Source organism: Limanda limanda, chromosome 8, assembly GCF_963576545.1.
Source record: "Limanda limanda chromosome 8, fLimLim1.1, whole genome shotgun sequence".
NCBI lineage: Eukaryota > Metazoa > Chordata > Actinopteri > Pleuronectiformes > Pleuronectidae > Limanda > Limanda limanda.
Genome location: NC_083643.1, coordinates 15,055,538 through 15,080,129, shown reverse-complemented (window position 1 = coordinate 15,080,129; position 24,592 = coordinate 15,055,538). Strand labels below are relative to the sequence as shown.

Here is a 24,592-nt window from a genome sequence, read left to right as displayed (position 1 = left end):
TGGTGTGTCCTCACTTACCACAGCCGTGGGTTTTAGCTTTTTAGTCAGTACAGTCAGCAAGAGAGTCAGAAGTCACATTTAAATAAGGGTTCAAGGGGATTATTGGATCAAAATATTAATTTATACATTGTGATAAAACATATGTGTAAAGACTACAATCTGACAAAAGATTTAATAAAACTAGTAATAACTGAGCTGTGCCTAAACTGAAATATTCTTTTTCAGTTGTTTATAAAGCAGTTAACATTTCTCTAATACCAAGTATCTCAGTGGCTCAGCTGCTGTAAATCAGAGGTATAAAGCTCATCACTGTCTGGTCTGAGCTGGAGGCTGTGGTGCCACATTCAAATGTCACATCAACAGTTTACAGGGAGGATATCCGATACATTATCAGGTAAACACTTCCCTGTCCTGAGCCCCTCAGACTGTGAACAATGCCTCTAGGGGTTGCGGGGCTTACCGAAAGCATCTCTTATCAGACGGCCCACTACAAGTGACCCCCCAGTGGGACTTTTACTCACACCACTGACCCGCCCAGCACCAGTGGCTGCAGGCTGACAAAAGCAGCTGCAAGTGACCCCACTCCCACCCTGTCCAGGAGAAAAGGAGCGGTGTGAATGTGCATTCAGGGAATATAAAAGTGTGAAAATGGAATAGAACACATGCCAGATTTAATTGAAAGGAGGCTGAATACACTCTCAGGACACTTATCAAAGAGGCAGCACTGCTTTTAAATGGGCTGAAACACTTAAACAAACTGCACAAGTGCCATGTAGAGAGGTACTGCTAATTTCAGTGAGAAAGTGTCCTCATCTGCATCTTCTCTTCTTCTTAAATGGCTTCTGTTCCATTACCATTAGGACGCCTTTCCATTGGAGCTGCCCCCCTGTCCGTCACATCCCATATAAAGGCGTATCAGAAGTCAAATGTTTGGGAGCAACGAATCCAAGAGCAGATCCTTAAAAAAAACTCCGGGGCGCCCACACACGCCTCCTCCAACATGGTATTGGATGTCCAAAGGAATCCAGTCAGCCCCCCTTGAAAGTACATATGTGACAGGGCACAGTCAGGCAGACTCTGTACTCCAGCTTAGCGTTCAGTTAGGTACAGGCGCCCCTCGAGCCCCTCTCACACATCTCTCCTTGTTTTCATTTGGAAGTTTGGTTGGAACCAAAGAAATAAGCAGCCATGGATGCCATCAAGAAGAAGATGCAGATGCTCAAGCTCGACAAGGAAAACGCCTTGGACAGAGCAGAGCAGGCTGAGTCAGACAAGAAAGCAGCGGAGGACAGAAGCAAACAGGTCGGCACCTATTTGTGTTTTTTTTTCCTTCTTCTCTTGTGGAAAATCTCACAGATCCATAGAGAAAAAAAGCAGGATTACCAGCAGCAGTGTACATCTGCTGCCATTTAAATGGACCGCGTCCTAAATAAGGATTCATTACTCGTGGATAATTCCAAATTAAGGATTTAATTAAGAGTAACACATCGTTCTTGGGTTTGTTTCTCTCTCTCTCTTTTGGGGATGTTATAATTCCTCTTCTGAGCTGTTTTTGGAAATTGGTGATAAGTAAATATAGTCAGGAATATTATGTTGAAAATTCTGTGATAACAAATGACTTTAATGCATGTTTATTTGATATTGTGTTTAACTCTACAATGTTTTTCTAATGCACGTGTAGTTAGAGGACGATATAAGAGAGTTGGAAAAGAAATTGCGCGCGTCTGAGGACGAGAGAGATAAAGTGTTTGAGGAGTTCCAAACTGCTGAGGAGAAGCTGCTGGCCGCTGAGGAGGTCGCCACCAAGGTATCCGACCCTGACAGTGCATGAGCTAACTTTACTCTTCTTTTTTCTCTCTTTCCACCGTCCTGTCCTGTCCTCTCCTGTGCTGTGCGCTCCTCCGCGCAACCTGTGCGCACTCACGCAACTCTCCACGCTGATCACTACCCCTCCTCCCTCCTGCTACTGAACTGTCCCGCACTGAAACGCACCTCAGCTTGAGGACGATTTGCAAGCGCTGCAGAAGAAGCTCAAGGGAACTGAGGATGAGCTGGACAAGTACTCTGAGGCGCTTAAAGACGCCCAGGAGAAACTTGAGCTGGCTGAGAAGAAAGCCGCCGATGTAAGTAACCAGAAGGATCCACGATGGCACCACTCCCGCACCATCACCCTCCCTCACGCACCTTCAGTCTGTCCCCACTGTGAGTGTGTGTGCGTGTGCGTGTGAAAAGACAGTTCAACACCTCTGTCGTGGCGTCATTCTAATTAAGTAACTCAATTAAGTTTTTCGATTTTGATGGCACCTGCCCATCGTGGAAAATTGACTTAAAAACTCCAATTGGACCTTTTGACCAAAAGCCCAACTACTGTTGAACTGTCCTTTATGTTTTGCCAGGAATCGGATGTTCAATCACTTGCAAGTCAGCCCAAACAATTCATAAATAAATAACACATTTTAAAATGTTTAAATCCAATCCATCCATACACATTAATATCGTATAACTGTGTGTTTTGGATCCAGATATCTAGCTGGGTTCAGTATCATACACTAGGTCTTAAAGGAGGAAGTTTTTTATAGAGTGAAAAGTGAAGCAGTCTTCACGGAGCAACGAGAGCAGCGCCTGGATAAATATAGCCCATTGCTTTATATGGTCAAGGTAGAGCTCACATGTGCGGGCTGCGCTCTTTGCTTAGCAAAGGGAAAAACACTAGTTCCCATCGACATGTCACAGGCAGAGGACTCACTGTAAAATACATTGAGATCTTCTACAGTAAAAAATATCATTTTTTGAAGATATTGTCGATCATATAAGTTTTCATTTCCCCCATATATATTTTTATTTTTTTTAATTCTTGACAGGATAACTATGTGACGAATTCAGGAATCTTAAGGTCGTGACCTGCAGGAGACAAAACCACACTTTGGGCTTTCCTCAACATTTTCTCATTATAATCAATCCTGCTAACGAGCCCGGTTCAGGTCAGGTTCAAGTGCAGCAGACAGATAAGTTTGCTCACATTGGGTCAGTAAGGGAATCAGTTTGCAGTCAGGCTTAAACTCTGACTCGGAGGAGAGCCCGTTGTAGTAATCCTTTAATCGGATTCCTTCAGGGAGTTAGATGGTGGTGGCTGCACTTTGTAGTCCAGTGACTTTTACCCAATCACTTGATGTGGCTTTTTTATTCCCTTGTTCTAAAATAACCGCTGTAGTCTCTGTCCCACTATTCCTTTAGTTTACATCTAAGTATGTTCAAGTGGCTCTAACTACCACTCGCTGTTTTACAGCCTTGATTCCTCATCTGTTTGAACTTAGTCTGTAATTACTGAATTCAAAAAGACTTATCGAGCGGCCTCTGGTCTCAGAATAATGTATCACTATGTGTACCTCGGCCAAAAGGCCAGCAGAGGGCGCTGCAGCATCGTTAGTTCACCACAAGCATGAGCATCACTCTGCACAGATGGGTGTGTTCCTGTTGTTTAAAATAGAGACACTACTTTTTAAACATTTAATATTAATAAATGTATTATTCTAGGGGATCGATGGATAGATTTACAGGATTTTTACCACAATGCAGAATATGTATATTTCTGATAAATGCGTTACTTCCTGGACAAATAACAGCGCGTCTCCAGAAAGCTTGCGCACCGTCTTTACGCAGCGCTCGGCACAATCTGGGACGTCACCCCGCAGCTTGTCAGCTTCTCGGAAATCGTACCGCAGCACATTGTCGCCTGCGGTGTTATTTTTTTTCATACAGCCCTATTTATAAAATACCTGTAGCCTATAGAGTTGTAGAGTAAAACAATGGCCGGGGCTGCATCGCTGGAGGCGGTGAAACGAAGGATCAAATCGTTGCAAACGCAGGCGGACAATGCTGAGGAGAGAGTCGAGAGATTACAGAGGGAGTTGCTTGCGGAGAAGAAGACCAGGGAACAAGTAAGCACGTTTAAACTGCGCGTAAAGACGCAGAAATTAGCCCTCACCTCACCCCCTCTCTCTCGTAATGTGCATTAGTGTGCAGCTCGTTGGTGTTGCATACGCAGTGACACCGAGGGGATTTCTCTGGATGCGGCGCAGTCCTGCATGATGAGCTTTCCTCGGCTCCCTGCAGCTCCGGCACTAAGTCCTGCCCCGGGTCTGATACCCTGCTGCTCCGGGGCTCAGAGCTTACACGACTGGAGGCGTCGGGCCCAGGTTGATGTTGATGCCCAGGTCACAGTCAGCTGCAGCCACTTGGGAGCACCGTGTCACATGTGGGGCTAAATCTTCCTCCTTTGTGTCACTTTGCGTCTCATTCCGACGCGCTTCAGTGTAACGGTCCCGTCCGGGCTAGTGCGCAATAAGTTGGGTTTATTCGCAGCTGCAGGCGCCACAGAAGCAAGACGCGAACACTACATTTCAAGAAAGCAGGAAGTTACAAGTAAACTGTGGCAATATTTAAGGTGCCAGTTTGCAGTGTGCTCTCATATGCTCTTTGACTTGCCCATATAAGGACAACAGGTTGTCAAGGCTAGAGTGATTTCCCTTAGTGTGGACACAACAGCTCTTAACTAGATGAGAGTAAACGCTTGAGTCGGGGCCTTACAGTGTGTTTTAAACAGATTCAAGGCCACAGCTTCAGTTTATAGATGATCACTAACTTCCTTGTCACGTTTCACATCTCCATTTGCACTTTGGCCCATGCACCCCCACGCACTTTGACACGAGCTGCAGGGGGAAAGAGCCTGAGTAGACCTCAGACTTTTGGCTGTATCCGGTTTTCACTGTGCATCTTTCAGTACGCCGAGCAGAAACCAGAAAGCAGAAGCAGACCCAGGTTTGACTGATCTCAAAAGAGGCCTGCTCTCGTTTTTAAATGTCACACCCCCCATAAATGCACAGCAATCTTCCTCCAAAGACTCAAACAGATAATTCCGCATGGGACCGGTGATATTAAATGTTTCCCTCAGTCAGAAACAATCCAGAGAGTTTCCCCTGTGGTTGAATGTGTAGCAGTTGTTTCCAGTGTTATTGTCCCAGGCCCTTTGACTTGAGCCTTGTTAATGTTCTCCCTGGGGCCCAGTAATGAGGCTGGGGTATTCAAACTTCTCTCAGCCAGGGACATTGTTATCATTACGATCGGTGAGGAGCACAGCCAACGCTCCTGGGAGGGCATTTCCCCACGGGTGCCAACGGGAAACCCTCCTGAGCGACCCTGACTACACTCAGATACACCAACTACATTCTTTGGGCTGACGTGAATGTGTGTGTGCACATGTGAAGGTTCCACGTGGTTTTTGTTAAAGATTGAGGCCCGAAACAATTCTGACACGCTGTTCTTCTCTCCGCAGGCTGAGAGCGATGTCGCTTCCCTCAACAGACGTATCCAGCTGGTGGAGGAGGAGTTGGATCGTGCACAGGAGCGTCTGGCAACTGCCCTGACCAAGCTGGAGGAGGCTGAGAAGGCTGCTGATGAGAGCGAGAGGTGGGTTTGGTCTTCTTCTGATCTCTGCCATTTCTGTTTCTCCCGCTCTCTTGCTGTAGAGAGCAGGTGGCAGGTCGTAAACACATACCCATCTCTTAGTGAGGGGCACAAGCACTGCCTCTGTGCTCGCTAGTGTCAGATAGCGCAGTCATTCGAAATCCTGTTTTTTCTCCCTCTATGTCAGAAAGCATTCAGCCGTTCACCTTTAGAAGAGCATATTGAAGACTTAGACATGTTTTTCCTTTTGGGAGACTGTTGCATCTGTCGGGTCCCAGCTCCTGACTCCACTGTTTGCTCTGTCCCACAGAGGCATGAAGGTCATTGAGAACAGGGCAATGAAGGACGAGGAGAAGATGGAGCTGCAGGAGATCCAGCTGAAGGAAGCCAAACACATCGCTGAGGAGGCTGACCGCAAATATGAGGAGGTGACGTTTTCAGGCTCCAATGACAGCCGCCCCCTGTACACTACACATGCAGAGCAATCAATACTACTATGAAGTACTCTGTGACAATTATTGATAATAATCAGCATCAACACTCAAAATCATAAGATTACTTTAGCCACCCTCTTAGTAGACAATATAACACATTCATTAAGGGTTAATAAATGGTTTATAAAACACTATAATTTGTTATAAACATTTATCAATACATTTGTTAATAACTGTATTTTTTGTGGGCACCAGTAAATAGAGGCCACCGTAATAACATAGTGTATGTGTTCATATGAGAAGTCTTAATTATTGACAAATACTGTACATTTATTAACGATAATAATAATGATAACATTTGTTTTGCTTTTAACAATGCCCAGACACTTAACATAGGATTTTAGAAAAAACAGAAAAGCAAATAAAACTGTATAACTGCAAATATAAAAAACACATTATACTCAGTCATTGAAATATAAGATGCATCATAACCAAATAAATGCCCTTATTTCTGCTCATGATTACATTATAGTGTATTATAGATGATATATATAAGAAATATAGTGTGTCTATAAAAGTTCAGTGAAGGGTTAAAAGGGTTATCGTCATCATATTTCACTTTTATTTTGAAGGACTAACAATTGTGCATCGTCCTAATTGGGCCACTCATCAAGTATTAGCCATTTTGTGACACTTTGTTCTGCTTCAACCAAAGGTGGCCCGTAAGCTCGTCATCATTGAGGGAGACCTGGAGCGCACAGAGGAGCGCGCTGAGCTGACAGAGAGGTGAGAAGCCCCGCCCCTTTATCACACGCACCATTTACTGCACTTCCGCTCACATGACCACTGGCAGTTGGCTCTCCAGAGTGTGTGGTGACATGGTAACCATTTGAACAGTGTTGCCCTGTGTTCTCACTGTCTCTGCTGGTTATTTGCATGCCTTCCGTGGTTTGAATGGTTGTGGCTTGCACACGAAACGCGGCCACGCCCACTAACAGACGAGCTCGGCGAGTGGAGGATGAGCTAAGGGTTTTGGAGCAGAGCATGAAATCACTAAACTCCTCAGTCACACAGGTACCACAGACTAACACACACACGCACACACACTGACTAACCCACACACTTGTGTATTCGTTGTGGCTCTTTCACTCTAACTCACGCTGCTGAACGGAGCCTCTGCTTTGCTTGCTGTGCTCCTTCCTCTCCTTTGGCTCTTTCACTCTTTCAAGCCTCTAACATGGCAGGGACTGTTCAAGAATAACTACTCACGTTAAAGAGAAGCATGATATTAACCCAGGAAGCATTCACCAATTCATTTTTTTTAACAAACCACATCTTGTGTGATGACAGGAGCCACTTTGCTATTCTCACATTCCTGCTGTGTTAAGGGACTTTTATTTAGCTACTTGGGGTCCCCTCCTCTTTTTAGCCCTGTAGTTGATTTTGTGTCCTCTCCCTCTTCTCTTTCTTTCTTTCTTTCCCTCCACCTGTTCCATGTCTGGTTCTTTCCATCCCCGCTCTCCTCCCCCATCCCCTTCTTCTCCTTCGCAACTTTCCTCTCCTTTTATTCTAAAACACCAGCAAATGCTCTGAGCTTGAGGAAGAATTGAAAACTGTGACCAACAACCTGAAGTCACTGGAGGCCCAGGCTGAGAAGGTAAGCGTGACCCTCCTGGCCACATGCATGCTGTTACACCCCCCCTCCGGTAGTAAACCAGGGGGGTAGACCAGCCTGGGGAGCCTGAATCTCTTCCCCTCAGTCATATTTCACAGTACAAGTACATATGGCATCACTTTGAGCACACTGGGACGTGCAGAGCTTGACACCTGTTGTTGTTTTTGTCCCACAGTACTCACAGAAGGAGGACAAGTACGAGGAGGAGATCAAGGTCCTCACCGACAAGCTGAAGGAGGTAAAGTTTCACAAGCCCTTATCTGGAGTCCGGGAGTATACGAGTCACGGTGATAGTGTTGGACTTAACTCGTAAATCTCTCTCTCTCTCTCTCTGCCACAGGCTGAGACTCGTGCTGAGTTCGCTGAGAGGTCCGTAGCCAAGCTTGAGAAGACCATCGACGACTTGGAAGGTATGGTTTTTTTGCGCCGCTCCCCAGAATGTTACTCTGGTTACTTTCAAATATTTAGATTCATGATAGTCAGATGCTCAGTGCTTTACCATCAGCTGATTCTCTGCTTTGCTCTTGACTATTTCTACTTTCCTCTTAATTTCATCATGGCTCTTTATCAGACAGCATCATGTCTTTTCCTCATTTAAGTCTAGTTGGTTTGTTTGTGAGTTTCCAGGTCTGAATAGAATGGCCTTAATGTTATCTCAGATATGAGGCCTAGATGTTGAATTAGTGGAAAGCTAAAGGCCTGAGAGCCACATGGCAGGAATTTACCCTTTTGTTGTTTCCATTCTGTCTTTTCTGGTGTAACTTTGTTTTCCTCTTTTTCTCAACTGTGTTTTTTTTCCTTTTACACATCACCTCCCTCCTCTGTCTATGGTCTGGATACTTCACCCCTTTCATCTCCTTGTCACGTGCTCCTCCTCCTTTTCACTTCACCTCCCTCCCTTCCACCACCACCACACCCCCGGCCCACCCAATAGATGAGTTGTATGCCCAGAAACTGAAGTACAAGGCCATCAGCGAGGAGCTGGACCACGCCCTCAACGACATGACTTCCATGTAAATCTCAACTTGCCGTGCCTGCTCATGTCACCGTCACCGTCTGTCCCCCCCCCCCCGTCCTCTGTGCACGACCAGCCTGCCCACTTCGTCTCCCTGATATGTTGTGAAACCATTATCATTAGTGCATCTGCCCCTAGAGTTATGATGTTAATGCAGCTTTGTTTTAAAATAGTCTTAAAGCTGAATGTCTTGAAACAGACATTGTGAAAGTCTGTGTAGTTTAAGCTCAGTTGCAGTAATGCTACTCACTCTCTAAGAGGTTACCATGACACTGATGATGTATCAGTGTTATTGGTGATTGAGAATTGAGACTGAAGTATTGAGATGCATGCAGCACGGGTCTGTTTACATTTTGTAGCTGAATAATTGTGAGTTTAATTATTTTATATTTGAAAAACAATATTTTTATTCTGTGAGTTTGTGCATTTTCTAGAATTCCCCATTTTTCTAAAATTCTATTGCATTTTCACATGATATTTTTTAAGGCAACGCATGAAAGTTTTCCATTGAAATGTTTCAAAACGTTTCAATGAATCTCATCCGCTCACTGTAACTCACTGTCATGTGTCTCCTCTCAAACTAACATGGTGTACGTCTGTGTGAACTACCCCCCCGCATCCTGTTATCATACTGGATAACACTGTCACAGTTTAGCATCACTGTGGTCGAGCCCCCAGTTTTGCTAAAGTATTTGTCATCCCTCCTCATTTGACCTTGAGACTGAGACCGAGATTGGCAAGGTGAACCACATCTGCCCCCCCCCCCCCGGCGCCGCCTCTCGTGTCTCAGCAGCCAGCATCTCGATCAGAGGGCGCAGTTGTCGTGCACGACAGCATGCTCTACCGCACAATGCACTCCCATTGTGCATTGTGGTCTTGTGCCGTGACTCCCGTGGTTCTGGTGTATTGTGGTGCACATCTCAAATTTCGGGCGAAGGTCCTGCGCCAACCCCCCCCCGGTTCACTTTACTTCTTCTCTCCCTCACAGATAAATTGTTTACACCCCATCAAAGACGCCTCCTGCCGGCTGAGCAGCACCTGTCTGCTCTCTCCAGCCTTCTCTCCATTTTCCCTTCCCTCTCTGTCTTCGCTTTCCTTCCCTCCTCGTGTTTCCACCCTCATGTCAACGATTACTGCATCTCATCTCTTGTACAGAATCCTAGAAACTTTCTGCGTTGTGTAAAAAATAAACGTCCTTCCTTCTATGTAAGCTGTATCTCTTTACTCTGTCCTTTATTTTTTCCTTCTTCATTTTTCCTCACATGGCTTTAATAAAACTAGGACGTTTTTTGTTATTCATTTTGTTTTCTGCATCTCAACAAACCCACTAGTTGAGCTTCCCTTGGTGTAGTGTCATAGTCTTCCATGGATGTTCTTTGTATGTTGTTCAGATATTTGTCCTGGGAGGCTGAGTCATTAGAAACATCACAGTAATGCTGTGAGCACGTAAACCTAAAGCAACTGCAGGTACTCGACTGGAATCTGAGCTGAGTCTCTCTTAGCATTTGAGACTGATGCATGCCAGCACTTTTGGATATTTAGTCCTGTGGCAGGATGAGGGAACTGGAAAGATTTTGGGATCGGGGGGGAATTTGTGTTGGATTGTGATCAGGAAGACTGTGGTGAAGTGAAGGAACGGTGGAGTACAGAACAGTATGTGAGATTCGTTGAGCCTGGTTGCTGATTTAAAGAGAACTGGATGAAACTGACATCAGTGGTGATGACACATGGGCTCTGTACACGGTATCCTGTCATAATGTGAATAAATATACAATCGCACATTCTGAGTCGTTTTATTAAGTTTATTTCCACAACGTCAGGCACAGAAAGACGAGCAGGGCATATTTTAGCTTGAGCTGTGTGTTTTCATAATGAAAAGGAGAATGTAGAAAAATCCCTGAGCCACATTCTTACACTTAGAAAAAGGAGGCTGGAGAATGATTTGATTCTCAGCAGTTTAATCTAATGTGGATCAGACATATTAAAGTAAATGCTTAGATTGACAGAAACAGAATTTTTTTCTATTTTGTTGCCATTCTATCCAATTTTAAAGTTAATGAAATTATGCTGCCATGGTTTCTTTTGATCTTTCAGTGTTAACTCTCCTCCTCCTCCTCTGTTTTTACTCAACACACTGTCCTCTCATGCGTTACCATCCATGTGTGTTACATGTTTCACAGAAAGAGAGAAAACTCCCTCATCACCTAACTGTTCCATCATGATAACTAAAGGCTTTTCAGATATATGTGTAGTGTGGTTTCCAAAGATATAACAAACTCTTAAGTGACCTATTCAAAAGAAGGTAGGTGTCAACAGACAATGCCTCTCTCTTATTCAATTTTTTCTCTGACTTCCTGTCCTCTCTCTGTTTTTCAACTTGCTCTCTGACTGCAAAGATCGCCTCTTCCCGCAACTTGAGAAAAACCGCCTACTCACTAATGAACTACGTGTGGCCTTGAATGAGGACTAAATTATGTGAATGTCTCATGTTCCTTGTTCTTTTTTCTTTTTAAATGTTTATGACAATCCGATGCAGTGTGTTATCCGAACCTCGTCAGTTTTGCATCGTCGGCGTATATATAAGACGTTTGCACTGCTTGAAGTTTGTGTTGCTGTTTTGTGGAGATGTAGTTAGAGTGAAATGCAGTGGAAAAATCAGGGATTACCTCTAAAATCTAATCTTAAAATTTACACAATAATCGTTTTTGTGTTAACTGTTGTGTTTATGTATATTAATAAGGACTCCTCTCTAGACTGTAACCTGTTTGCATGGTTGCTTGCGCATCATAATATGAGCTTGTTTGCTCAGTGTGTTTCTCTTGGTGCAGATGGGGTTAATTTAATGACTTGACCTGAACGATGTAGACAGCTCCATTATTAATGCAAGCTAACCAACTGTGTGACTACTGCTTGCTCTGCGTGAGATTAAAACCTCTTCGTTTGATGTTCTAACAGAGAAACTCTCACACGCTAAAGAAGAGAACCTCGATATGCACCAGATGCTGGACCAGACTCTAATGGAACTGAATAATTTGTGAAAGCCCGGTCCGACCCCATCACACACTGTGGTTTTTGGCTTTTTGTCCTTGCACCTTGCTTACCGTAAACCTCTCCTCGTACCTTGTCCGTGGTGGAGAGACAAACAGCCAGATGCTATTCCCATCGCACCGCCCTGCCTTCAGCACAACCTGACCAAGAAGCAGAGCTAAAGGGAAGTAAAGCTTAACCATTACTCCCTTTGGTGAAAACTAAACTGAACTCACCATTGTTTTTGCCAGCCAGTTTCTATGATTTATGTTTATTTCTTTTGTGCCATCGGGTTCATTATTGTTTTCCACATCTGCATTTAAGCTGATCAGGTACGCTCCATTAGTTATTGATTATGCACATACCAAAGGATAAAGTGGAGAAATGTTGCACTTAATATAAAAACCTCAACAATATGAACATTGTGCAAACTGTAAGACAATACGTAAAAAAAAATACATGCCCTGCTCCCAGAAAGTGTACGTATACATTGACTGCACCAGTCAGTTTGTATACTGGTGCTACTGTACTGTAAAGCAATGTCTTAAAAAAATGCTGATACATCACAGTATAGTCTTAGTTTTCTTTTTAAAAAATGACATTTTCCAAAAATGTGTTCATCTTGTCTGTAAAGTATAATTTCAGTCATCTGGTTGTGCAACGTTTTAGCATTTATTTCAACGTAGATGTTTCAAGTGTTTATCATATCTGAAATGTACAAATTAGAAAATAAAAGCACGTTTTGAAAGTTTTCTAACTTTGTTTGTGTTGTATATACGTTGCCCTTTTGTCCATTTTGTTTGAAGGTGGAGTAAATTGAAGGTTTTAATATATTTTGGAGAGACAGAATGGAAAAATAATATTAAATAGACTTCATCTTCCCCACAGAGATGAAGACTGTGTTTTGTCGAGAGATCTTCAATTTGGTTAATTTTCACTCGACACTGAACATTACTTCCTTCTGGGGGGAAAAACATTGTCATGTGTTTTTTTGGTTCAATGGAGCTGAGCTCTGCTGGACCGTATCAACTCGGTTTCTGATTAGTCTAACCATGAAGAAGCAGTGGAAAAATGAACTCGACCTATGTAAATGTTTTGCAGGGTATCTTACTTTACTCAGGGGCCTAAATCCATTTTCCCTCAGACATGTAATGAGCCTAAAAATGAAAAATAAAAAGGTAATCTACTGAGGGGGCAGCACCTCTGAACTGTGTGCACACATCGTAATATTCAGCTGTTACTGTGAACACAAGCCTAGTCGGGTTCTTCGTGTGTTCACTGCAGATAAGTAGTTGTCACGACCTCAAAGTCCTCTGTTGCACCAGTGAGAGATAAGTGTGTGTGTGTGTGTGTGTGTGTGTGTGTGTGTGTGTGTGTGTGTGAGAGAGAGAGAGAGAGAGAGAGAGAGAGAGAGAGAGAGAGAGAGAGAGAGAGAGAGTGTTTGTGCTTTTTTTTCATTTCAGTATTTTACTATATTATACTCTCACCAATTACAGTGATACTTATCGATGCACTAATGTTACATCACTGTAACAGCAATGTGAGCAGAGAATCAACTGTATAGTGACAATGATAATAAAAGAGAGGATGAAAATAACACACTGATATCAGTGTCAGATCTGGATCCTGCAGCTCTGGAGTCAGATACCTGCAGAATGAGAACAGACAGGATGTCACACCTTTCATTGAATAAACACACGATTTTAAATCCTTTCATCAACCTGAATAATCACTGACTCGTTACCTGAAAGGATGAGTTTGAGTGGATTTTTAAACATTAAAAACATAATAATTAAGAAACAGAAACCAGGCCTTTAAAATATCTACATTTATTAATGTTCTGATCACAATCTCCAGACACAAATAATTGTGTCAAAGATTTCCAACAGCAGTCACTAACAAGATCATTAAAGGTGCCTCAGAATATCTAATATATAGAAGAAGAAGCTTTTTACAAGGTCTGTGGTCGAGATCAAAACCGGGGAGGTTGGACTTTTCCGAGGAGCACGTGAACGCAGCCCTGCCACCTGTCTCGATTGTTTAGGTCTGGTTCGATGATTCTTACAGGAAGTGTCTGCTCAGTCAAAGAAGCAGCAGTTCCCACTATGTCGCGGTTGTTTGTGTCTCACCGCCTCTGTCCCTCATGTCCTCGCCTCCTGTCCTCGCGGTCCCTGTCACTGTGGACGAGGCTGACGCAGCAGCAGCAGAGGAAGGTTTTCTCCCAGCAGCACAGACCCCTGAACCCGGCGTCGGCCCCACACAGGCGGGGGTCCAGGCTGTGGCTGTGGGGGGTCGGTGTGGGGCTAGCTGTAGCCGTGGGGCTGAAACACCGCTGGGGGGGCGATGAGGCCGCAGCCGCAGACAGGACGGATCGATACAGAGCTGCGGTGTCGGTGAGCAGAGAACTGCTGCACAGGATCCAGGTAGGAACAGAGGTGGGTGTGTGAACTGGGACACAACCAGTAGCTCCATATCCTGTAGAACAATACTGATCCATGTGTGTGTTATGTGTGTGTTGTCAGGCTGAGGTCGGGGCTCCGGGGCTGGTGGTCGGGGTCTCTGTGGACGGTGCTCGGGTCTGGGCTGAGGGTAGGTGCCTCTGGTGGTGAAATGGTTTAAAGATCCAGTGTGTGAAAGGGATTTATTGGCAGAAATTGAATATAAAATAACCCTTGTGATGTTTTCACACTTGTGTTTAATCCAAATTGTATGAATTGTTGTTGTTGTTGTTGTTGTTGTTTACCCTAGAATCGACAACTTTATATTTAAATACTTTATATTTACCTCAGGAGTGAGTCCTCTCTGTGGAGGCTGCCATGTTTTTTTTTTACAGTAGCCCAAACTGGACAAACTAAACACCTTTTTGAGTTTCTATGACAACTGAAGGCTGCCACAGGTTGAGGTTAGGGGTATTCAGCTGCAACATGCAACTTTACCACTAGGTGTCACTACATTCCACACACTGAAATTTTAAGAGATAGTTTAGAGATGCAGTAGGGTCAAGAAATTATTTCCCAGAGACTTTTATCAACCAAGTTGTTTTGAAGGTGCTAGATGAATACAGTTGAAATTGACACTTTCTTTTATGACTATTTGGACAAATATTTGAATTGATGGATTAAATAGTTCTAGCACAATAACCCAGAGGTGATGGGATAAAGCTTCATGTTACTTATTTTGCAGTAAAACATAGATATTGAGTTCATAATTATATTAAAAAGCAAGTAGTCGTTTTGGAGAAGCTTGAGAACGTTTACCAGATTCACTTGTGAAATGCCACCAATGATTAACCAACCATCAAAATAGCTGCCAATTCATTTGCCAGTTTTATTGACTAATGGTGTCAGTGTTCTCACAATATTCGGTTGCTGTTGTGGTTGTCCCTCTTGCCAACATAATGCAAACACTTGCACCTTAGCCAGCATTGGCAGCCTTTGCGGCGATTAAGCAACAAGGTCTCTCTTCTTGACTGAAATGTCTCAATAATGATCGAATGCAACACTCTGACTTCACTGAAAACACATTAAAATATGACTCTTTTAAATTCAGGGATTGGTTTTGCTGATTTGGAGAACCGTGTGCCGTGCAGCCCAGAGACAGTGATGCGAATCGCCAGCATCAGTAAACCGCTCACATCTGCAGCTGCTGCACGACTCTGCGAGGAAGGGAAACTGGATCTCGATGTCCCCGTCCAGGAATATGTCCCCGAATTTCCCCAGAAAGAATTTGAGGGACAGGATGTAAGTCAGCTGAAGAGATGCAACACGTAATATTTCAGCAGTCCTGTCTCGTGCGTTTCTTGTGTTCATCTCACACACACGTTATTTATTCTGTTCTCTCAGGTGACGATAACCCCTCGTTTGATCCTGTCCCACCTGAGCGGTATCCGACATTATGAGAGGGATGCGAAAAAGGTAAAAGAGGACAGGGAGAAAGCGAAACGCCTTCTGAAGCCACAGCTTGAAGAGGATGAAAAGAGCTCATCTGAAAGCAAAGACAAAGACACTAAAGAGAAAGAAGCCACTAAGGCTCAGAAGAAGAAAGAGTTTGAGCAGGAAGAGTACTACTTGAAGGACAACTTTGAAAGTGTCACTCAGGCTTTGGAGCTCTTCAAGAACGACCCGCTCATTTTCAAACCCGGTAAAGCATAGATTATTCCTGCTAATCAAACCAGTCAAACACATTTCATTCACAATGTAAATGTAGTAATATTGATACCATCTATATTCTGCTTCATGCAGGCACCACTTTCTTGTACTCCACCCACGCCTTTTCTCTGCTCAGTGCTGTAATGGAGCGAGCTGCCGGCCAGCACTTCCTGGACCTCATGATGAACATGTTCCGGGAGCTGGGGATGCTCAATACTGTGCCTGATGAGAATGGCCCTATCATTTATCACCGCTCCAGGTAATCAGAGTAAATAGTCAGAAGTTATTTTAGGAGAGATGTATCAGTTACATCAGAGCAAGAACTTTTGGTTCTTTTGAGGTCATTTTGTTTGCTCATGGTTGTTTTGTGATAAGAATTCTAAGACTCCATATTAATATATAACGTTTCTCCACAGATATTATCATGTCAACAAGAGAGGACGTGTGGTGAACTGCCAGTATGTGGACAACTCCTACAAGTGGGCAGGAGGCGGCTTCCTCTCCACGGTGGGAGACCTGCTGCTGTTCGGTAACGCTCTGCTCTACAGCTACCAGGTGGCCCACCTTCAGGACACAGAGGGCTTGTTGCCAGGCTTCCTTAAACCCCAAACCGCCATAGATCTGTGGGCGCCAGTTGACAGGACAGAGGCCAGCTGGGATAAGGATGGCTTGTATGCCCAGGGCTGGCTGGTCGTGGAGAAACTGCAGAAATATGGCCAGTGCAGGAGGCGCAGGCACTACGTGTCGCACACAGGTGGCGCTGTGGGGGCAAGCAGCGTCCTCCTGGTGTTACCCAGAGAGGAGGAAGAGCAGGATCAGGGACAGAGCTGTCTGCTCCCACAGGGGGTGGTGGTCACCATCATCACTAACATGCAGTCTGTGGGACTCAACGGCACGGCACTGAAAATTGCACACGAGTTTGACAGAGCCAGACGCCTGTGAGAGTAAGTTGTTCACAGAGAAGTAGGAGGTCACATTTCACAGACAAGCATTTCAGATGAACCTTGTAAATGGTAAACAGTTCGTTTTTAAATAGCACTTCTCTAGTCGTGATGACCACTCACAGCGCTGCACAGCACAGTTTGCCTTTCACCTGTTCACACACACATTCATACAGTGGATCTGTTGGTAGCATTTTTTTTTCTACGAGGGCCAATTCAGCATCTTGCCCAAGGACACTTCAGCATGCAGCTGGGGAAGACTGGGATCAAACTGCCGACCTGGTTGGAGGACCCTCAGCCACAGCCACCCACAATGATGATAATCTTGTGTCATTTTGATAGAGCTTGTTTTTAGTGCCAAAGTCTTAGAAAACTAAATTTTGTATTTATACAGATTTGATACATTGCAAAGTTAACACTTGTTCACTAACAACACACAGCACAGGGGCCGTTCTACCACTAGGTGGAGGCAATTTCCTGCATGTCTTACACAAACAAGCCAATGACCTTTGATACCAGATCTTGGTTTCATAAACGAAGGAATTCATTCCACATTTAAAAACTACCTGAAATATCCATCTCAATCGATCCATTTCAAACAATACATTTGATAGAAATGCACAATAAAAAAGACTAAGTTTGCCATTTAAAAAAACATGCTATGGCTCTTAAGTTTGTATTTAACTGAGTTTATACCCAGATATTTTCTCATGACATCTTGACATACTTTGATGAAAACGCTATTGTGTATTGACCTACTGTATCTCTTGAATAGTCAAGAACATAAGGGGATATTAACAACTTTTGATAACAACTTTATACGCTTCCGATAAATTTACTCACGCCTCAAGTAAAATCCTGACTTTTCTTTGAATAAAAATGCCTGAATGAGGATCAGCAGCTAAGTTGTCAGCCGTTCAAATATGTAATGTTTTTGCTTGGATTCTTGGCCTCAGCTATGTGAGAACACTACGTCCCTCAAAGACTAACAAACTATAAGCAATGCAGCTAAACGAGTTTTAATTCTTTGTCAAACTGAATTGACACAGACTTGATGTCACCATTCTCATTAGAAAACTCCTGAGATCTCTGATCTCCTGTGCCCCTGTTTTTAGATTTAAATGATGAACGGCTTGGGATAAGCTAATTATACAGAATCCCTCACACAGTGTATCTCTTAGTTTGCTGTATGTGCGTGTGTATGTGTGTGTGTGTGTGTTTCAAACTGCCAAGTCGAGACGTTTTTAATAAGTGAGGTCATCCTGACCAGTCTGGACTTCTTCAAGGGGCAATTATGGTTTAGGGTTAAGATTAGATCTGAATTATTTTAAGAATAGGCTTCAGGCTGAGGAATAAATTGCTGACGGTTAGGTTTAGTTTAGTTTAGAGGCCATTCCAGGAAATGACAAGTCAGTCAGGAACTTCACAAGTACACTAATGCTGTGTGTGTGTGTGTGTGTGTGTCATCAAAAATCACAGTCAAATGATTCAGTAGGGATCATTGCATATATTTACACAATTACAAAATATTTACTAATAACATATTGTGCGTATTTCTTGATTGATACAAGTTATGTTTCATAATTCCTTATCAAGTAACTTCAAAATGTGGATTCATATTTTACAAACTAGTTTTTCAAAGACAACTGTGCTCCGTCCAAACTTTGTAGACTGTCCCCCTTAGATTGAAATTAATGTGATTCAACATGAGAACCACCAGTGCCAACTTCCTTAGCTGTGTTACTATCCAAGGTATGACTCATCAGTCACTTTCACACCCTGTGTTTGTGTGTATGATTTAATCTATAACACATTTCTTTAACAAACTGGATCCAGAAAACTGATGAGACCATAAATCAGCTCCATCTTGCATAGTCATATGATAAAATGCATTCATCATCCTATCCAACACACAACAAGATAGGACATCATGTTTGATCAAAATACAGGTTAAACTCTTGGCTTTACTTTCCAATACTGTGGCTGCTGCTTGTTCTGTTGGCTCTGTTTCTTGGCTTTCAACATCCTGCGTGAAGACACAAGTCATGAGCTTTAATAGAAAATATCAGCAGACTTGTGAATTCCACTTCCTAATGTTACTTCTTATGTCTTGAGAAAAAACTAAATCCATAAATCCTGCTTACCTGCGTAGGTAGAAGATAACAAATACCAGCACCAGTAGGATGAGGAGGGTAATAATGACCACGGCTGCAATTAACCCAGCCTCCCCTACATTGGTGATTTTGCTCTGTAGCTGAAACTGCTCACATCTGCTGCCTTTGAAATCGTCGTTGCACCTGAAAGAAGATGTGACGTAGAAAAATGTCAACTGTCACAGCGCAGAGAAAAAGTGTCAGCGATGCTGCTGTGCTGTAAAAATCAACAAAGTTCTGAATCTGAAGAATCTTTTTCATTAACTTACACACAGGAGAGTGAATCCATAGAGGCTATTCTGTAGCATGTCCCTCCATTCATACAGTAGGAGGCCTCCTCCCCATTACACAGTTCTCCATGATCTACACAAACACACAATAAATTGCTGGAACAGAGCTGAATGGTCTCTTTTAAAACTATCCTTGTCTTTATACATTCTCTCATTTTTACCTGCCATCATTTAGACGTTGTGTTGCTGTTTCCTGAGAACACAGACACACGTTTTTGTCACAGAGGGGAAATACTCCTCTCACCGCCAAGGAAAGGAAGACTGTTAAAACCAGAAGTTTCAGATGCCAATAATGAAAACAAACCGACACGTTCAAGCAGATTATTACATCTGAACAACCTTGTGAAAAGTAAAGAGTTATGAGAGGAATATCAACAAATGTGTCCTTACCAGCTCTTGATATCCCGGCTTTTGGTCGTCAGTGAAGGTGAGTCATACTGTCACTTCAAAGTAACTCACGGCTGCTTTTTGTCGGACCTCGGAAAAGAAACTGCCATGTGGGCGTGTTCCTCCCTCGGCCTAGAAAAATGTTGTGATTGCAGTTTGTCCACATTGTGAATGGAACGTTTAACGTCAGGATACAACAGTACCAGGTGATTAAAGGTTAAATGTGGTGTGTGACTAATTCACAAATAACGATCAGAGGTCTTTAAGAAGAGGCTGGGAAAGTGTTGAAGCCTGTGTCAGACCACCAGGTGAGCAATCAGTAGATGACACTTTGTTTGTTTTTTTCATGGAGTTTCAGTTGCATCATGGGATCTGGAGGAGGGCAGAGGAAAACGCCTGTTCTGTATGTGAGCTTGACAAGTCTGGGTTTGGTTAGAAACTACTGAATGCTAGGTATGTGGAGAAGGCATGAATGGAATCGTGGGAACCTGTGTTGTTGTCTGCACCACTTCCTTCAGACGGGTAATTGCTGCTCAATGCTCAAAACCGTTAGCTGACTCATAAAATGGCCTTTTGTCATTTTATAAATCTATTGAAACACATCATATCATGTTACATGACCTTTACAAATAGATGCATGTTTTTTTTTGTTTTTTTTGCCAAATAAACAAACATACAAACAAACAAACCAACAAGTAGAAAACATACAAAACATTATCCCACCCCCCACCCCAGTTGGTCTTTCCTTTTCAAACAGAATATCTCATCAGCCACCTTACATTTGTACATTCACATTGATGTAAGACAATCAGAGAGGCAAATGCTAAAACATTTAATGTCTGCTTACTGAATTCTGAATAATTTGAGGGAACTCCAAAAATAGCAATGAGCGGGAAGGAAGTGATAGCTACACCTAGAACCTCTGACATGATCTTGAAAAAGCTCTTCCAGAACCCTGTTAGCTTCGAGCATGACCAGAAAGTATGGGCTAAGTCAGCTGGGACAAAGGCACATCTAATGCAAGCTTCACTACTGCCAGGAAAAATCTTAACTAGTTTTGCTTTGCTGAAGTGCATTCTATGCAGTACTTTGAATTGTATTAATTTAAGACGGGCACAGGATGAGGAGCTATTCACTCGTAATTTTGCTCTCTCCCACCAAGGATCCTGGAGTTGGATTCCTAGCTCTTTTTCCCACCCCTGTTTTGCTGTGATCTGTGGAGAGGGGTTAGCCTGGAGAATACCTGTGTACAGCTTTGATATCATTTTTATTTTTAGTTTCTGGTTTGTCAAGAATTTTAGGTAAATCTGCCGATAAATGTGGAAATGTACTGCAATAATCTTTAATAAAACTGCGAACCTGGAGGTAACGAAAGAAGTTGGTCCGGGGCAAGTCATGCTTATGGGACAGACTCATTTTGTCAATCATTTTCTTAGTGAGGACCTTTATAAATTAAAGTATGCCTTAAAGCTTTAATTAATGACTACAGTAAGAGCATTAAATCCTGTTGGTCTCAAATAAAGTCTTGAATCTTGGTTCACTAAGGTCTCAGATTCAATTTGTTCAGACATAAATAACAAATGTGGCGACGCCGGCGAGCTAGTTCTGGCAGGCAACTCGAGCTGCGCTGCGTCAATCATGTTACATACAGCACGTGACATACATCATGTGACATACCTCACTCTCCACAATCATCTATAGTACACACCCACCTTATCAGGTGGTCTATTTAACCAGAGAGACATTTCCCATCAACCCCTCTTGCTCGCACTGCTGCTGCAGTATTGCCACCAGTTGCTTCAGCCCCTCCACCACCTGTAGGCTCCAACGGGGGGGGGGGGGGGGGGGTTACAAGTATTAGCTCATCACTCCCATCATTTCTGTGTAATCATATGGGGGAGTGATAAAGTTGGAGCCTAGACGCCAAACACTAAATCCATTGTAATGCTGAAATAAATGTTCAAACGTGAGTTGTCTGACTGAACTGGTGTAGCCAACTTATTAAAAGTCCTTGTCTCCTTCAGAACGATGTCTCCCTCTCATTAGTTCTTTTGGGAGAGAACTCTGCCGTGGAAATCTGAGCCAAAAAACATTGTAAAAACTCTGTTAGGTTTGCAACTGTTTGTTTGTTTGCTTGTCTCTCCATTTGCAGGATTATACAAAAAGTACTGGAAGGATTCAAACAAAACTTGGTGCAAGGATGTATTTATGGGCTAGGGAAGAACGCATTATATTGTGAATTGGATCCGAATCACGGCAGATCCCTGATTTTATTTTTATTTTTGTTCTTCAACCTTTTTTCTTTAATTTCTAGGAAAATATTCACAGATCGGGGGGGAATAATCTGTCAGGAACTGATATTCTGACGCAAAGAAAAATCTGGATTTAGTGAATTTAAATATATAAGGGAATGTTGGGCCTTGGTTAAAGTATGTGCTCTACAGAGTGCTATTCATGTTTGTTAGTTAGAAGCATTACACAAAAAGTACTAAGGGGAAGCGTCAGGGAAGAGCCTATTCAATTTGTGGGTGGAGCCAGAATTGGTTTCACTAGTTTGTGACATCACAGTTTTAATGAAATGTTTTCAGATTTGGGGGGCGTTTGTAAATCTCTCTCCGCGTCTCTCTCTCATTCTTATTATTATTATTATTATCATAATCACATTACATTTATAAACATCACTCTTAATATTTTCATTATAACAACCTGGTATCTCTCTCTCTCTCTCTCTCTCTCTCTCTCTCTCTCTCTCTCTCTCTCTCTCTCTCTCTCTCTCTCTCTCTCTCTCTCCTCTCCCTCTCACCCGACAGGTCGAGGCAGATGGCCTCCCTCCTTGAGTCTGGTCCTGTTTTGTGTTTGATATAATATTATGAGATAATATATGTTATTTGGTGCCATACAAAAATATCGAATTGATATGTCTCTTTAAATCTTTAGTAATCCGCCCAAATTTGCACCGGGAATATAACAGATTAATAAATAACAGTAAAATAACAGAAAGACCGTCTCTATGAACTCACAGCTAAGCCTGAAGTCACTGTCAGAGAATTAGAGTTTTGTCTTTTTCTTTTTTTGTGCGGGTGGGTTGTTATCGCGAGGAACTCTGAAGCTCAAGAGGTGAAGTGAAGCGAGAGTGTTTTTCTGCGTCGACGCTTCCAGGGTGGCAAGGAGAGAGAGCGAGAGGGAGAGAGAGAGAGAGAGAGAGAGAGAGAGAGAGAGAGAGAGAGAGAGAGAGAGAGAGAGAGAGAGAGAAGGGGGGGCGTGTGCAGGCTTTTATGGCTGAGCAGGGAGAACCACGACATGTATGATCCATGTGATGGTATCATGCGTGTGTTTTGTGAATCCACCCTGCAGCTTTGAGACTGAGCAGCGGTGACGGTTCACATCTGTCGCCGCTGGAATCCCGATTTCAGCACCTGGACAGCTCCCGGTCGTGAATCTCCACCTCCTCCTCTTCCTCCTCCTCCTCCTCCTCTTCTTCTTATTTTTACCATCGGGCACATAGAGTCCCTGCTGTGACTGTGGTGGAGGGGAAAGCCCCGCATGCACATCCCTCCGAAGATGTCGTTCTCTCCGTGATTCGGTGACCAGCCCCGGGGTCTCCGCTGAAGGATGCTGCTTCCAGTCCGGAGTGGGGGTCTTCATCGTGCGCTGTCTTCTGAGGGGCGAAACGGGAGCTCGGCCGACGCAGATTTGAGGGGGATCGCATCCTACACACAGCAAGATCCCAGCCTCCCTCATCATCATCATCATCATCATCATCATCACCACCATCCTCCTCATCATCATCAACAGCGGCGAGGAGGGAGATATAACCATCATCTCTGCGAGGGCAAAGGAGTCACGACAACACTTTACACAATGTAGAGCAATAAAACGCCAAAAGGTTAGTGTTTCTTTATCTCTTTACCAGGCAGGGGGGGATTTCAAGCGCACAGGGCAAGTTGGTGCATGTTTGGTGGTTTACAGAGAGCGTGTGGCCTCGGTGTGAGCCCAGTGTGATGCTCATGGTGGATAATGATTACAAATGCATATTAGTGGAGGTGAATGCAGAGAGGCAGGAATCAGAGGAGGAGGCCACGGTGTATTTATTTGTATTTGTTGGAGTTGAATAGTAGAAATGGCTGCTTTCAGTGACAGCCACCTCTTCTAATGAAGCACTTTACTTACAGTGATGATGAGGATGAGGAGGATGATGATGATGAGGAGGATGATGATGAGGATGATGATGATGATGATGATGATGATGATGATGATGATGATGATGATGATGATGATGATGATGATGATGATGATGATGATGATGATGATGATGATGATGGTGACTTTTATTATTTAGACTGAGGGTCCAGATAAGATACAACGCAAAATCCATTAAAATGCATACAAAGGTGTAAAATAAGTAAGCAAGTTGTGACACCTCCAGGTGGTAGAACTCATACTGACATTAACTCAAGTCCGTTAACACTTTGCTGTGCCTCCACAGAGACACACTCAGCATCCCACTTCTACCAGATCAAATGTTTTTTCTTTGGGTGCTGTGGAGAAACAATATCACTCGGCCCTTGAAGGACCCGGGCTGATTTATCCTGAGTGGCAATTAATCTGCTCGTGCTTCACTACATTGCTCTGCTGTGTGGCTGCTGACTCCTCACCTTCCCTGTGTGTGTGTCTGCAGGTTTCCACTTCCTCAATTGAGTCAAATGTTCTGTAAAGCGATGCAGCCATCTCCCGTTGACAGCTGATGTCAGTGTCACGTTTACATCGGACAACTGGGGGCTTGTGTGTCTTTGTACACAAAGTGGATGCTTCACGTGGAAGCAGTGGCTAGCTGTGTGCTCGTGGCTCTCCTGTCCGCACATGTCATGTCTGCTCCTTGCAAAGCAGCTGGAGTGGGCTTTAACCGAACAGACTCGGACATAAATGGCTCTCTATCCCGTGGCACAAAGAGCAGAGCGTCCTGCTGCACTTGCTATGCACGAGGTGTGATGCTCCTCGGCCCCTGATTCACGGAGCGGAGCGTATATTGGAGGAGATTTAAAATCCATTACAGTTTAGT

At 43.5% G+C, this 24,592-nt stretch overlaps 3 protein-coding genes across 12 annotated transcripts; 2 read left to right on the top strand and 1 right to left on the bottom strand.

Annotated features, from left to right (window-relative positions):
- Positions 1-1,043: 1,043 nt before the first annotated feature.
- Positions 1,044-12,366, top strand: tpm1 (tropomyosin 1 (alpha)). 9 transcript variants are annotated; one of them, XM_061076158.1, is made up of 10 exons: positions 1,044-1,302; positions 1,682-1,807; positions 1,998-2,123; positions 5,333-5,466; positions 5,774-5,891; positions 6,613-6,683; positions 7,479-7,554; positions 7,748-7,810; positions 7,913-7,982; positions 11,543-12,366. In XM_061076158.1, exons 1-10 carry the CDS (start codon positions 1,189-1,191, stop codon positions 11,623-11,625), a joined length of 981 nt encoding a protein of 326 aa, XP_060932141.1. In that variant the 5' UTR covers positions 1,044-1,188; the 3' UTR covers positions 11,626-12,366. The 9 variants fall into 9 exon arrangements, with proteins under 9 accessions (XP_060932141.1, XP_060932137.1, XP_060932133.1 ...); XM_061076154.1 differs by lacking the exon at positions 1,682-1,807; XM_061076150.1 differs by lacking the exon at positions 1,998-2,123.
- Positions 12,367-13,709: 1,343 nt separating this feature from the next.
- lactb (lactamase, beta) lies at positions 13,710-17,603 on the top strand. Of its 2 annotated transcripts, none has more exons than XM_061076281.1 (6): positions 13,710-14,037; positions 14,137-14,203; positions 15,164-15,354; positions 15,457-15,754; positions 15,856-16,021; positions 16,179-17,603. In XM_061076281.1, exons 1-6 carry the CDS (start codon positions 13,720-13,722, stop codon positions 16,702-16,704), a joined length of 1,566 nt encoding a protein of 521 aa, XP_060932264.1. In that variant the 5' UTR covers positions 13,710-13,719; the 3' UTR covers positions 16,705-17,603. The 2 variants fall into 2 exon arrangements, with proteins under 2 accessions (XP_060932264.1, XP_060932263.1); XM_061076280.1 differs by having other exon boundaries at positions 13,710-14,049.
- Positions 17,604-18,653: 1,050 nt separating this feature from the next.
- LOC133009165 (pro-neuregulin-2, membrane-bound isoform-like) lies at positions 18,654-23,178 on the bottom strand. Its single transcript, XM_061076577.1, has 5 exons — positions 23,025-23,178; positions 19,324-19,339; positions 19,126-19,242; positions 18,848-19,000; positions 18,654-18,729 (listed from the first exon to the last, which is right to left on the bottom strand). The coding sequence occupies exons 1-5, from the start codon at positions 23,176-23,178 to the stop codon at positions 18,654-18,656; spliced, it is 516 nt and encodes a 171-aa protein (XP_060932560.1).
- Positions 23,179-24,592: the final 1,414 nt, after the last annotated feature.